The 13073-nt window shown below is 45.0% G+C and overlaps 1 protein-coding gene across 1 annotated transcript; it reads left to right on the top strand.

Annotated features, from left to right (window-relative positions):
- Positions 1–77: 77 nt before the first annotated feature.
- On the top strand, positions 78–11979 carry NUP85 (nucleoporin 85). Its single transcript, XM_019542537.1, has 19 exons — positions 78–182; positions 272–365; positions 861–1023; positions 1752–1822; positions 2452–2495; positions 3318–3387; positions 4488–4609; positions 5015–5149; positions 5579–5701; positions 6181–6312; positions 6659–6765; positions 7145–7228; positions 7433–7498; positions 7987–8138; positions 8229–8346; positions 9325–9425; positions 10378–10529; positions 11164–11250; positions 11781–11979. The coding sequence occupies exons 1-19, from the start codon at positions 150–152 to the stop codon at positions 11880–11882; spliced, it is 1956 nt and encodes a 651-aa protein (XP_019398082.1). The 5' UTR covers positions 78–149; the 3' UTR covers positions 11883–11979.
- Positions 11980–13073: the final 1094 nt, after the last annotated feature.

A 13073-nucleotide genomic window follows, 5' to 3' on the forward strand; every position in this document is an offset into this window, starting at 1 on the left:
GCTTTCTGCTCTCGGAGGTTTATGAAGGCGGCGGCTCCGCAACGTGGGGCGGAGTCGAGGGCGACAGGCAGCGTGACGGGCAGCCGGGCGGGGGCCTCTCTCTGCGAGGGCGCGCGGCGGCCGGCCTGGAGCGCGGCGGCGGCGGTGCCATGGAGGAGCTGGACGTGGAGCCGGCGCTCACTGTACGGGGGTGGGGCGTGGGTCGTGGGTCGTGGGCCGGGCCGGGAGCACCGGCCTGGCCTGACCTGACCGCCCTGTTCTTCCCTGACAGCTGGTGCCGGGGGTGGCGCCGGGCCGCGGGCGGCTGCACTTCCAGTGGGGACCCGGAGAGATGCTAGTGTGCGAGGCCGCCTTCCCCGGCGCAGGTGGGTTAACATGCCCCCCAGTCTTATTCAGCAACGTAAGGGTTAACACCCCCCCATTTTATTCTGAGCATAAATACAGAAATAAATAAGGGTTAAGTTTTTCTTTTAACAGGAGCTGAGGTTTTCAGGGCATCTCTCCGACTCCCCGAGTTGAGGCCGTTAAGGAAGGAAACTGCACGTGGCAGAAGCAGCAGCACAAATGGGGCAAGCGCAGGGAATTCAGCGCCGTTGGTGCTGATAAATTGTACACGTTCAGATGTGGGAATATAGGGACTGATCACAGGGGTACGGACTCGGCGTTGGCTGCAGTGGTATCTAGTCGGTCTGCGCGTCTTGTGCTGTTTTTATTACTGGCTCATTTCTTAATCCTAATTCGTCATTTCAAAAGCATTAAATCCTTTTTTAACTTTTGAAGCCTAGAAGCATGCTTCTGTCCTGCAGAGTGGTAACGCTCGTGTTATTTTATGAACTGATGCTTTCCCTGATTTGTTTCAGGACATGGGGAGAAAGGGCCTGGCTGCCCCTATATTCATGTCCTTCGCAAGGATCAGGACATACACTTACATACCTTACGTAAACTTTTCAACGAATCCCATGGCATCTTTGTTGGGCTCCAGAGGAGTGATGAAGAACTGTCTGGGAAATCAAAGAAGGCACAGTGAGTGGATGGAAATGCTTGATACATGTGACATAAAAAGGACAGTTCAGCTTTCTTGCCCCCTCTGTTTTCCCTCCGAGAGTGTCCTCCTATTGAGGCAAAATTCAGGTAGCATGTTTGCACATCCCCTCTGGTTGTTAAAGTGTCTCAGAGTCACTGAAGTGATCAGACATAAATACCTACTTGCCTCTTGTTGACTGAATGTGGTAATGAACATATTTTGGTTTTGTTATTCCTCTTTATTATTGCCTAGTCTCCTTTACTGCTGATGAATGTTGCCTCCTCCCTAGCCAAGGGGTTAGGAGATCAGTTGCCTTAGGATTGGTGCACACGGCTGTCTTGTTAGGAAGGAAGGTGATACATTAATAATTATGCTGTACAAAAAAGGCCTAACATATTGCTCCTGTTTGTACATCAAACAGAAGTCTGTTTGCAGTGAAGCCAGTAATGAAACTTCTGAGTTTCAGGTTCTCAGAGCTGCTGCTGCTCAGTAATTTTACGTAACTAATCTTTTCAGTATATATTTTATAAAGTTAGGTTCTGTGCCTGCAGATTATTTTGTGAAGACAGAACCTATATGGACCCCCCTTACTTTATTTAGATTCTCCAGTGCAGGAGGTAAATCTCTGGCTGAACAGAGAAATCTGAAGGGTCTTGATCCTAATGCCCAGTAGCCATATGGCCAATAATAAATCTCTGTCTAAACAAGGCCTTTTTATTCTTGCCAGGTTGGTTGGAGTAAGTAAAAACTACCGGTCAGTCATCAGAGCCTGCATGGAGGACATGCACCAGATGGCTAGTAAGTTGTTTTTCTCCATTAACAACAAACAGACTAGATTTGAGTCCATAAAATGAATTTTATTGCAACTCTTTATTATAATTGACTGTAAATCCACTCTATTTCTCTACTCTTTAATTTCTTTCTTAAATTTTTCAGTTCCTTGGCAAACCTGATCATTTTTTTTTTTTTACCTTGCTTCTGGTTTTGCTGATTTTCCTCACACAAGAGACTTTGCAGCCTACCACCCCAACTCTAATCTAGCTGCCTCAAGAATCATTCTTGCTGTCCCTTTTAGAAGGGATTTCTGATTCACCTGTTACTTCATGAATGAAAAAGGTGGCTTCTTTATTATGGTCTGTTCTGAACCCTTAGCGTTAGAAACAGGTTTTCCCGCAGAGCAGACAACAATATAGCACCAGTTTAATAGTGGAATGCCCCTACTCTCTGTGACTGACTGCAGCAGTATGATGATACTTGTTGCCAGTCATGGTTTGGTTTTTTTGCAAATGGCATCACTCATGGTAACTTCTTTTTCTGTGCTACTCTGCTTCATGAGCCTCTAAGCTCTGTGTGATATATCTAAAATACACTTTAAAAGGTCTGGACAAATGTTTGGGCTACTTCTATTTATTTTTTTTCTTCCTCAGTTTCAACTCGGGATCCTGCCCTGCACAACCAGTACAGCACTCAGGTAATTTACAGTCCTTGTATTTTTTAAACTTGGTCACAACTGAAAGTAAACTCTTGCCAGCAAGATACAAAGGCTAGCGTGCCATGGCAGTGATATGTTTTGAATCTGGGTTGTTTTAGTCATTTGGCTGTGTGTACCCACAGCTGTACATGGCCAGATACACAAGCTGTAGGAGCCATTTATTTATACAATTATGAAAAGTTGCCCCTTTGAGTTGTGGTTCCCCCACTATTACCTCAGTATATGTCCAGTGTTTTGCAGGTGAGAGGCAACCTTACCATTTTATAAAATTTGTGAGCCAATACCTTACTTCACCCTTCAAATAACACATCCAAAACAAGCAGATGCATCTCCTAGCAATCCCTGAAAATGAAACGGTGAACTTGCAGCAATAATGGACCAATCTTCCAGGAAGAGCAAAAAGTATTAGATGGAGATTTCTCTTCTAAAATTCAGATCCGAGCTGCTTTACAGAACCAGAGTAAATCACTTTTTGGTTGAAGATTTTCTGTACAAGGCCTCTGAGCATTAATGTTGGAAAGAATTTCTGTACCATTCAGTGTTTACCACAAATGAAGGATGTTTCTTTCTATTACAGTTTACAAACAACTTTTAAAACTTAACTCAGTTACATAAAGAAAAAGTGGTGACCCACTGTCGTCTTGTAATTCACATCTTCTCTAAATGTCACTAACTATTTGTTTTACCCACAAGAAGGAAACTTAAGCAATAAGGAGGGAGGATGTTATTCAAATGTCTTTGGTTTTGCTAGGAAGCATGGGAGTGATTAATACATTGGTAACTGTTTCTGTTTTTCCTCAGGTCTCTATTCTCTCTGCAATGGAACTGATTTGGAATCTCTGTGAGATTCTCTTTGTTGAAGTAGCACCAGGTAAGAATAGACCTATACTGATGTTAATATTGAGAGGGGTTTTTTTGTTTGTGTACCTATTTGTTGTAGAAATTATTACCTCTTACCATCTTTTCAGCAATCATACTATTAATGCTAGGAAGTAACAACAAACCCATCCCTTCTTCTGGCCTCAGATAAGAATTACTTTCTGCATCTTGCATCAAATTCTAAATTAATAGATCATTTTCCTTTTTCCTTCCAGTTCCTGCTTTCTGTGCCCTGTGTATTTTAACCTCGAAATGGAACTGTTTCTAGTTACTTGACCTTAATTAATTACACTGCCATCAAACAGACTTTGTTTTTACCTGACAATCAAAAATTAAGGAAAAATCTCAAATACAAAATGTTGTTTAAATTCTTAACCAGCAACTCTATATACTTGCTAAGTATCAGTTACCCATTAGGGGCCAAATGTTCTGGTGCAACTCTTGTGACTTCAGTGTGTCTTCATTCACTTCAGCTCCATTTCAGCAGAGAATTTGACCCTAGGATTCCAATCCAGATGACTTTTAGGAGCATGTTTCTTTGTATAAACTGACTTCCTTTTTCACTCACATACTGAGATTTTTTTCAAAGTGTTGAAACTAGTTGGTGGAGAATATATTCATTACCTGGTACAAGCTTTCCTCTTCATTTCAGGCTAAGAGAAATCAGATGGGGACTAAAATAAACAGATTAATAATTTTGTGCATCATGTAGACAGCATAAGGTTTATCTTTGTTGTTCATCCTTGTGTGTCTTCAAGCACTTGTCTTTTGCAAATGACACCACTATAATTACTCAGTAACTTTGCCAGGGTGAAAGAGAAAGTTCGTAGACAAAGGATTCTTTTTCAATCTGTAGAATTCTTGAGTTTAATTTGGCTGCAGTCTGCTGTATTTCCATCATCTGGATATTTGTGGATTTTCTGCTAGGGCTCGAGACTGGTAGATGATAATATGGATAAGCAAGAGACATAGACAGACTTGTCCGCATCTCTTGCTCCTAGGAAATGCAGGGTGCACCTATTAATATTAGAAGGTGGAAACAGCAGGCAGCAGAACAAGAATCTAATGGAAAGATGTTTTCTCTGACTGCAGCTGGTCATCTCCTGCTTCACCTCCTTGACTGGGTTCGACTTCACGTGTGTGATGTGGACAATATGGTCCGTGAAGTTCTGAGCAGCGAAAATCCATCCAAACATGAGCTCTTTTGGAATGTAGTGAGTATACACGTCTGCTGAAGGAGCTTCTCTGTGCTTTGCGTCCTCTTCCACAGGCATTGTATGCTAGGTTGCATCTGAAAAAGTGACCCTTAGCTTAGTTGCTAGTGTCTACCCAGAGGCTCTTGAACGAGTCAGGTGTGAAGACTGCATTGTGTCTTATCCCTAGAGGATGATCCTTCCATTTCAAATCAAGGTGGATGTTAGGCCCAGCACAGTGTAAGGGGACGCTAATGAGCATTTGAGTTAACAGATTCTGAAGTTTAGAAACTTTGGTTTCCCCTTAACTTTCTTAAACAACACACACTAACTCAACTGAAATTCCCCTCCAGTCTGATTCTGTATATGGCCAGTTTGTCTGTACTGTTCCTCATTGGTGCTCACAGGCTTTGATGGCTTTTGCAGGTGGACATTTTTGTGCTTCAAGGCCGGATGGAGGATGCCCGCCACTTGCTCTCTAAAGAGGCCACCGCCAATCCTACGTCAAAGGGCATGTGCAAAATACTGGATGACCTGATGAAGAAGATGCCTGTTCTTGGTGTATGCATGCAGCCGTTGGGGGTGGCACTTTGAAGTTTAATTTGTACCTCTTACGGGTCTCTAATATCGTAGCTCATCAAGATATTTTTGTAATCAGTCTTGTCCCCTCCTGGCTGTAGTGTTACATAATTAGCTTGACAACACTTAAAGACATCACTTGTCTCTCCTTGCTGCAGTGGTTTACTTGTGGAGGGAAGGCTGCACCTGCTTCACTGGGGTCTAATGTGGGTTCTCTTACTGTATGTTACTTTAATATTTAGCTTGCTAGTGACCAAAAACTTTAGATAGTGTTTGGTGGCAGCATATATCATCTACTATAATGCCTAATTTTTAGGTTTGCATCATGTAAAACTGAGTTGAGCTGAAATGAGTTTTATAGACTAGACTGTTCATTTCCTTTCTTTGTGTGCTTGTGCGTCCCATATATAGCTTGGCAACACCCAGACTCTGACAGAGATGGAACTGAAATGGCAGCACTGGCATGAGGAGTGTCAGCGGTACCTGCAGGATGGAACCTTTGCTTCTAATCCTCATATGGAATCCATCTGCAAGGTGTGTTTTGGCTAGAAAGGAAGGGGGTTATGGTCAAGGTTGTGGATCTGAAAATTGCAGTAGCCATCCTAGAGATTAAAGAGTCCTGGGGGGACATAAGCAAAACATGGGCAGGCTATATATAGTGTCTGCTGATCAAAGCAAGCAATTTGGAGGCAGGACTCTTGATGCCTACTCTCGACTTTGCTAAAGACCCTGTGCAACTTGAGGCAAATAATTTGTCCTGCCTGTCCTTTGACTCATCTCTGTGAGATGGGCAGAAATGCTGATCATAGAACTAAGCTCACAGGCACACTCAAGTCCAATTAACAGTGAAACTTCAAGGGTTCATTGCTGAAAGTGGCTGTTAGGGGTTGATGACATTGGCTGAGATGATCCCTCAGAATAATGCTTTCAGTTAGTGGAAGGAATAGTAATAAAGGTGTGACTGTTGCTTTGCAGTACTCAAAAGGTTACAGCGGGGTACTCACTTTTGTTAGATCCTTCTGGGTGACGAGAATGCCATACTGGAGAAGAAGGAGCTCATGACTACTTGGTACCACTTCCTGGTGACCCATCTCTTGTACTCTCATCCAGCTGTGAAGCCAGTGGAACTCCGCTTCTACGCCCAGGCAAGTCCGAGGCCACTGCGTGGCAAACAACTCTGGGGGGGGCTGAATTCTCACGGGGTCCAGAAATGGATTGGCAAAGGCAATGAGTGGGAAATCAGGTTCTAGGAGCAAACCATATGCATCTGATGAGAGTTGCTGCTTTTTCCTGAATTACAAGATTGAGCTTTTCCTGTAAAAGTGGAGGCAAATTCTGCTTGGCCTTTCAGTTGACTTGTTTTCCCCCAGAAAGCTTTATCCCCCAGTCCAAACAGGCCTGAGTTAAGATGAGGTAACTGAATTCCTCCTCACTTCTGCACAGTTTGTGGCTTTTTGCATTCACTTTGTTGTGTCTTTGGGGCTTCTACAGTCAAGCCTGGATCAGTTCCTGGGAGGAGAGAACAGCCCTGAGCCTCTGGACACCATCCTAATGGCAGCCTTTGAGTTTGAGATCCATCAAGTGATTAAAGAATGCAGGTCAGGTTTTATTAAGACATTAACTTCTGAATTTTATAGGACTACCAGTCCATTCTCAGTCCAGTGATAAAACTAGGACCTCTTACACCTTTGAGACAGAGCAGTTTGCTTGCTTGTGGATACGTGCGCACAGAATAAAGATGGTTGAGCCTCTCTGCTAAACCTTTTAACAATCTCGGCAAGAAGCTCTGTATCTATCAGCAATTACCAGACCATTATGTAAGATTTATGAAGCCACAATGTAACCTGTCTGCCCACCTGCTGGGGGAGAGCTGTGCTTTGCTTCTTTAGCTGTAGAAGATGTCTCCTGAAAAGTTTAATGTGTCATTAGCCAGCTCCAGGCTTAAAATTATTTTTATTTTTCTTGTTGCAAATGCAGTATCGCCCTGAGCAACTGGTGGTTTGTGGCTCATCTGACTGACCTCCTAGACCACTGCAAGCTCCTGCAGTCCCACAACCTCTAGTAAGTGTCTCTCTGGGCTGTCAGACACCCAAAGACAAGGGATGGGAACAAAAAGGCTGCAAGAAAAAGATAACATGGTTTAAAAGCGGTGTAACAGGGAACTGGAGATGAAGAATTCAAATTGGGCTATGTAGGCATGGAGTTGACTCCTTTGTAGTCTAAACACTATCTTGGATTGAAATAAGTGTTACTTTTCTGTTCCAGCTTTGGCTCGAATATGCGGGAATTCCTCCTTTTGGAGTACGCCTCGGGGCTCTTCTCCCATCACAGGTAGCAAATCCTCCCTCTTCCGGGATGCCAGGGCAACAAAAGAGAAACCATCATGTTGAAGGGAAAGACAGATCAGATAAAGGATCCACTTGAGGGGTCCTAGATAATGCTGTTTTACAAGCTCCATTACCAGGATCATTAGAGAACTACCAGGTCTCTTCTAGCACTTTCATCAGGGAAAAATTATCCTGTGCTTTGGTCCATCTAGTTAGAGTGTTACAAATACAGCATCTGATGTCCTGCATCTGAGCCCATAGAGCAGCCTGTGGATAGTCCAGAATTGCAGTTTTAGGTAACAGCAACTACACAAAGGGTGGGGGCTCATTAAAGTACTTCAGGAGAATGAAGATGAGCAGTGTGCTGTCATTTTGGATCCTGATCCAGATCTCATTTGTGGCTCTAGTAATATGCCTATTTAAGAGCTCTTTCTGCGTAAAAGCAGTGTCCTGCCACTGAGATGTTTGACCCTTCTCCTCCCTCTTTTGTAGCCTGTGGCAGCTGGGAGTCGATTATTTTGACCACTGCTCTGAGTATGGCAGGGTTTACCTAGAGCTTCACATTGAGCGGATCCCCCTGACCACAGAGCAAAAAGCCCTCAAGGTGCTGAGGATCTGTGAGCAGAGACAGATGCATGAGCAAGGTGACAGACTGCTGAATTCTCTCCCTTGTAGTGACTCCGGTGTCACTGTCAAATCCTGACTTTCTTTTCTCTCTGCCTCTGGTCCCAAAGTTCGTAGCATCTGTAAAATCATGGCCATGAAAGCTCTGCGCAACAATCGCTTGGGCTCAGCCCTGTCCTGGAGCATCAGAGCCAAGGATGCTGCTTTCGCTACACTCATATCAGACAGGTGGGTCATTTTTACTCTCTGGACTGAGCTGGACATTCTAGAGACTGCGGTTGCTGAGAAGGGAGGAGGAAACTGTCCTGAGAAGTCTCTTCGAGCTTATCTGCCCCTAGGAGACAGCCCTGCCCCCCAGCGCACCAACTGATTACAGTTTCTATGCTAGGGAATTAAATCCATCCTTGGCTCTCTTCAGAGATCAAGGATTGTGCAACACCTACAATAGCTTTCTCTAGACATTCCCTTTTCCTTTGTCCTGCTGCCTCATCACCCCTTGCAATCTAAAGATAACAGCAGTGGCCAGATAAAATGGCCAGCTGTGTAGTGGGGGAAGCTAAACCTTCCAAGCCCTAGTTTTGTACTGAATAAACAGGTTTTTTAAAGGAGAATGAGCTCCCCAGCAGCGAGCACAGGACTGGGCTAAGAGATCTAGGCTTATTCCTGGTTTGCTTGCAGCTTTGTATGATCTTTGAGAAGTCATATCAAGTGTCAGTCTGTGCTTTAAGCTCTGCCAGGTGGGGGAGAGGGGCAAGCACCCATGTGTGGTTGGGTCAGAGGTGAGACTTAGCTGCAGGCTGAGCTCTGTGGGAAAGGGTCTTTGCTGTTTGCCAATGGGAGGAGATTCCTCTGGTTTTAACAGAAGGTAAAAGAAGCACAGCAGCATAACAAAGCCTCTGTCTGAGCAAATGAAAAGCTGCTTATCAGTTCCTTTGTGCCACAGGAAAGCAGAGCTGCTGTTATGACCTGGCAGAGCTGATTGTGCTGCTTTGCCTCGGGGCTGCTTCCGGATTCTTCCACCTTTTCTTTCAAAAGCAAAAATCTTCCGGAGCTGTTGAACAATAAGCAGCATGGGGAGAGGGCTATTAAGCATGCATTGTCGCTCCACTCCTTTGGGTCTTCCAGAGCCTGACTGGAGACAGCTAAAATGGAGCCCAGGAGGTAATATGGGACTGCCCCTCAGACCTTATGCCTCTTCCTCCCTAGATTCCTGAAGGATTATTGCGAGAGGGGCAGCTTCTCAGACCTGGACCTCATCGATAACTTGGGGCCATCCATGCTACTTAGTGATCGCCTGACATTTCTTGGTGAGAACCTTCTGCCACCAAATGCTTCCTGAAAGAACGTCCACTCTGCCAGCACTCCTTGGAGCTCCCCATTCCCCCTGTTTCCTCCATCCCAAGGCCGTTAGAGGAGGGCATGGAAAACAAATTATTATTGGTAGCTTGACCAGCATCACAGTTGGTGCTTGTCATGCATCACTTCTACCAGAGCAGCCAAGTGTTCTAGGATTCTTCCACCATGCACTCTACCGCCACCTACTAAGTGATTCCTTTGAGGAGCGAGCAACCAGAACCAGGAAAACCACATTAGACAATACAAGGTAGCTTGTAGTACATCTAGTATAGGAGAGTTCTGCTTGTTGCCTGAAGATCTCCACCATCTTCTGATGGTCTGTTACACTGACAAGCTCACACAAGTGAGGAGGGCTCCCCATAACACAGGAACTCGAGTGTTGGAAGGGCTCCATCCAATTTCCTTTGCACAGCCGCAACTTCCTCCTCCTTTCAGCTGCCACAAACCTGAGATGGTTCATTAATCCCCAGAATCCACAGCTGAGCAAACAAGCCAGGAAGCAGAGCTGAAATGCAACTTCCCAGGGAGCTACTGGCAGTTAGAACATTTGATTTATGCCAGAATCTGGACTAGGAGCAGGAATTTGGCTGACTTCCGGGTGACCACAGCATTTAATCTCTCCAGGTTGACAATTCAGAATCGCTCCCTTGCACTTTAATATTAGTCTGTGATTGAGCCTAGAAAGAAATCTGTCTGCTGCACTTGAGCTCCTCCAGAGCCTAGAATTTTATCCAACAATGACTGTGGCCCAGTCCTATTTCTAGGTGCTGGCAGTTCTACCAGGAACTTTGGGGGAGCAGAATTGCCTGCTTAGTGTCTTGTGACTCAGGCATGGGATGTTTCTGCCAGGTGCTGATGTGTTTTACTCACCCCCTGCCCCTGGTCCCTCTTCCACTCACACAGGGAAGTACCGGGAATTCCATCGGTTATATGGCGAGAAGCGGTTTTCTGAAGCTGCCAAGTTGCTGTTGATGCTGATGACTGCTCATATTGCTCCTTGCTCCTTCTGGATGACTCTGCTCACTGATGCCCTTCCTTTGCTGGAGCAGAAAGAGGTGAGAGTGACGTTCAGAGACAGTAATCCGCCCATAGGCCATTTCTCTTCTTTTGGACTGGATCTGACCGGGTATCTCCAAACAGCTGATCTCATGAGCAGGAACGCCTAGCAGTTCTCCATGCTCCCAGTGCAAACGGGTAACATAACTTTGAGAAATATATGGCCATCTGAAAGTCATGTGTACAGCAGCAACATAGAGGAGCCAGGGGCATGACCTCAAGATAAGGATGCAGGCACTCGCAGCAGTATTCGGCTCTGACGTGTGCCCTAGGCAGTTGTTTTATCTGTGGTAGGATTGCAGGTGGTGCAGGCTGGGGAATGACGAGGACTGCATTCAGCCCCTTTCTTCCAAAATAGTAGAATCAAGGTACTGCTGAGGACTTGACATCCTGCAGGCTTATCTAGTTGCTTGAATTGGGGTTTTCCAGCAGTGAATGTTACTTTGTAGTGGCGTGAGGTGGGCTCAGAAAACTTCAGCTTTAAGTACCAGACCCACAAACATCCAAAGGCTCCAAGTGGAGTCAGGGGAGTGTAAAGGGCATGCTCTTCTTTCTGATCAGTTTCTCCTGCCCCAGACTGGATTCTTTGTGCTAACCGGTTAGCATTTTCAGTAAGCAGTCTCTGTCCTACAGGTAATATTTTCAGCTGAGCAGACATACGAGCTGATGCGGTGCTTAGAAGACCTCACAGCAGGAAAGTTGGATAATCAAAAACTCCAGGTAAGTCCTATTGTGAGGACACCCAGATAACAAATCCATTGGGATGTGAGACAGATCTAGTTGCTGAGGGAAGGTCCAGGATCTTGAGGCTGGAAGACCTTCTATGAGCAGTTGAAAAACAGCAAGGAAGGGGATATCATGAGGCATCAGCATGTCCTTATCTGTCCAAAACCCTGTCTGTTTCCCTCACCCTATGCTGTTTTGTAAGGGGTACTCAGCGATCATTTACCTTTACAAGGATTTTCCTTGTGGAAAAATAACTTTAAAATTAGAGCAAAAGGGTGATGCACACTTTACATAAGGAACCAAATTGCCACATCAAATGGGCAACTATTTGCTAGATACAAAAAGCTTTGGAGTGAAAGAAAGAGGTTGAGTTGCCCTGTCTGTGCTGGGCTGAAGATGTAGGAAACCTGGTTTGATCCTCTTAGAACATGGGAAAAACCCTTGCTTAACAGCCACCTAAGAGAAGCAGCACGCAGGGCCATGTCAGTGCTTATTGCTGTCTCCCTAACACTTTTCCTTTCCAGGATGACGACATTGAGACAACCAAGGTGGAAATGCTGAGACTGGCATTTGCACGAAACCTTGCCCGAGCCATTGTGAAAGAGGGCACGTTGGAAGGGTCCTGAGATCAGGCCAACACATTATTTTTATACTTCCTCTGTGGCATACTGTACATAAACGTGATGGTGTTTCTAAGAGTAAATGTCTTTTTTTTCGCATACATCTAGCTGGTCTCTCTCCTCATTTCAAAGGAGACCCTGGATAGGGTCCCTGCATTTTCCTTTGTCTCAGCAATGAACTGGCCTTAAAGTTCTTTCTTTCTATTGGCTTGGAGCACTGCAAGGCAGCTTTCAACATAAGCAAAGGCAATGCTTCATACACCTACCTTTTAAACCAAACTGCAGGCTGGAAGTGTTCACCTTCCAGAAGATGCCCACCTCTGCCTTCTTGGATTGAGTCTTGTCTTACTTCCCAGGTTGTCATTAGGAAGGGTTGCCCACAGAGCAGAGTAGTAGGGAAAACAGTTTATTTAACATGCAGCAAAACAAATGCATTCGAGATGTATTTATAATAAGACGGTTCAGTATGAAGCTGCAACCTCAACCTATGAACAAGTAACATTCATAAATAATTTAATTTCCAAAGCTTTTAACAATACATTTCCACACAGCGAGAGGATGGGATCTTTCCTTTTGACTGTACAGCTTGGGCACTGCAGCGCTGTTGACAGTAAGAATGAAGCCATTCTGCAGAAAACACTTGTGCTCTTCTGATTTCCTCAAAGTCACAGTGAGATTCACTTGTAGGCATCTAAAGCAGTGAAACCTGCTTCCTAAAGGATATACTACAGCACCTGGGCAGACTCAAATGATCTAAGCAAAGCCCTATGCTTACTATGTCTAAAATGCAAGTGAGGACCTTGTCAGAAGCAGAAAGAGACTCTCTTGCTCCCCACCTCTTCCTTTCTGTTTAAAAACACTGCCGCTTCCTCTAGGGAAACGAAAAACCCAGTGACCTTACCTCCCTGAAAAGCATAGTCTATTCCAGGGGTGGGCAATTATTTTGGGCAGAGGGCCGCTTGCTGAGTTTTGGCAAGCCATCAAGGGCGGTATGACAGGCAGCCAGGGCCAGATAAATATTAAATTTCTAAATTGTTTAAGGGCCCCACAGGCCAGATAGAATGGCCTGGCGGGCTGTATCCAGCCCATGGGCCACATTTTGCCCACCCCTGGTCTGTTTGCTTACAACACCTGACAGAGCTTTGTTCCTGAACTCCAAACCAGCTGTCTATGCATGTAGCACGCTGCCGAGTTGGA

Source organism: Crocodylus porosus, unplaced genomic scaffold (assembly GCF_001723895.1).
Source record: "Crocodylus porosus isolate Cpor-Errol unplaced genomic scaffold, CroPor_comp1, whole genome shotgun sequence".
NCBI lineage: Eukaryota > Metazoa > Chordata > Crocodylia > Crocodylidae > Crocodylus > Crocodylus porosus.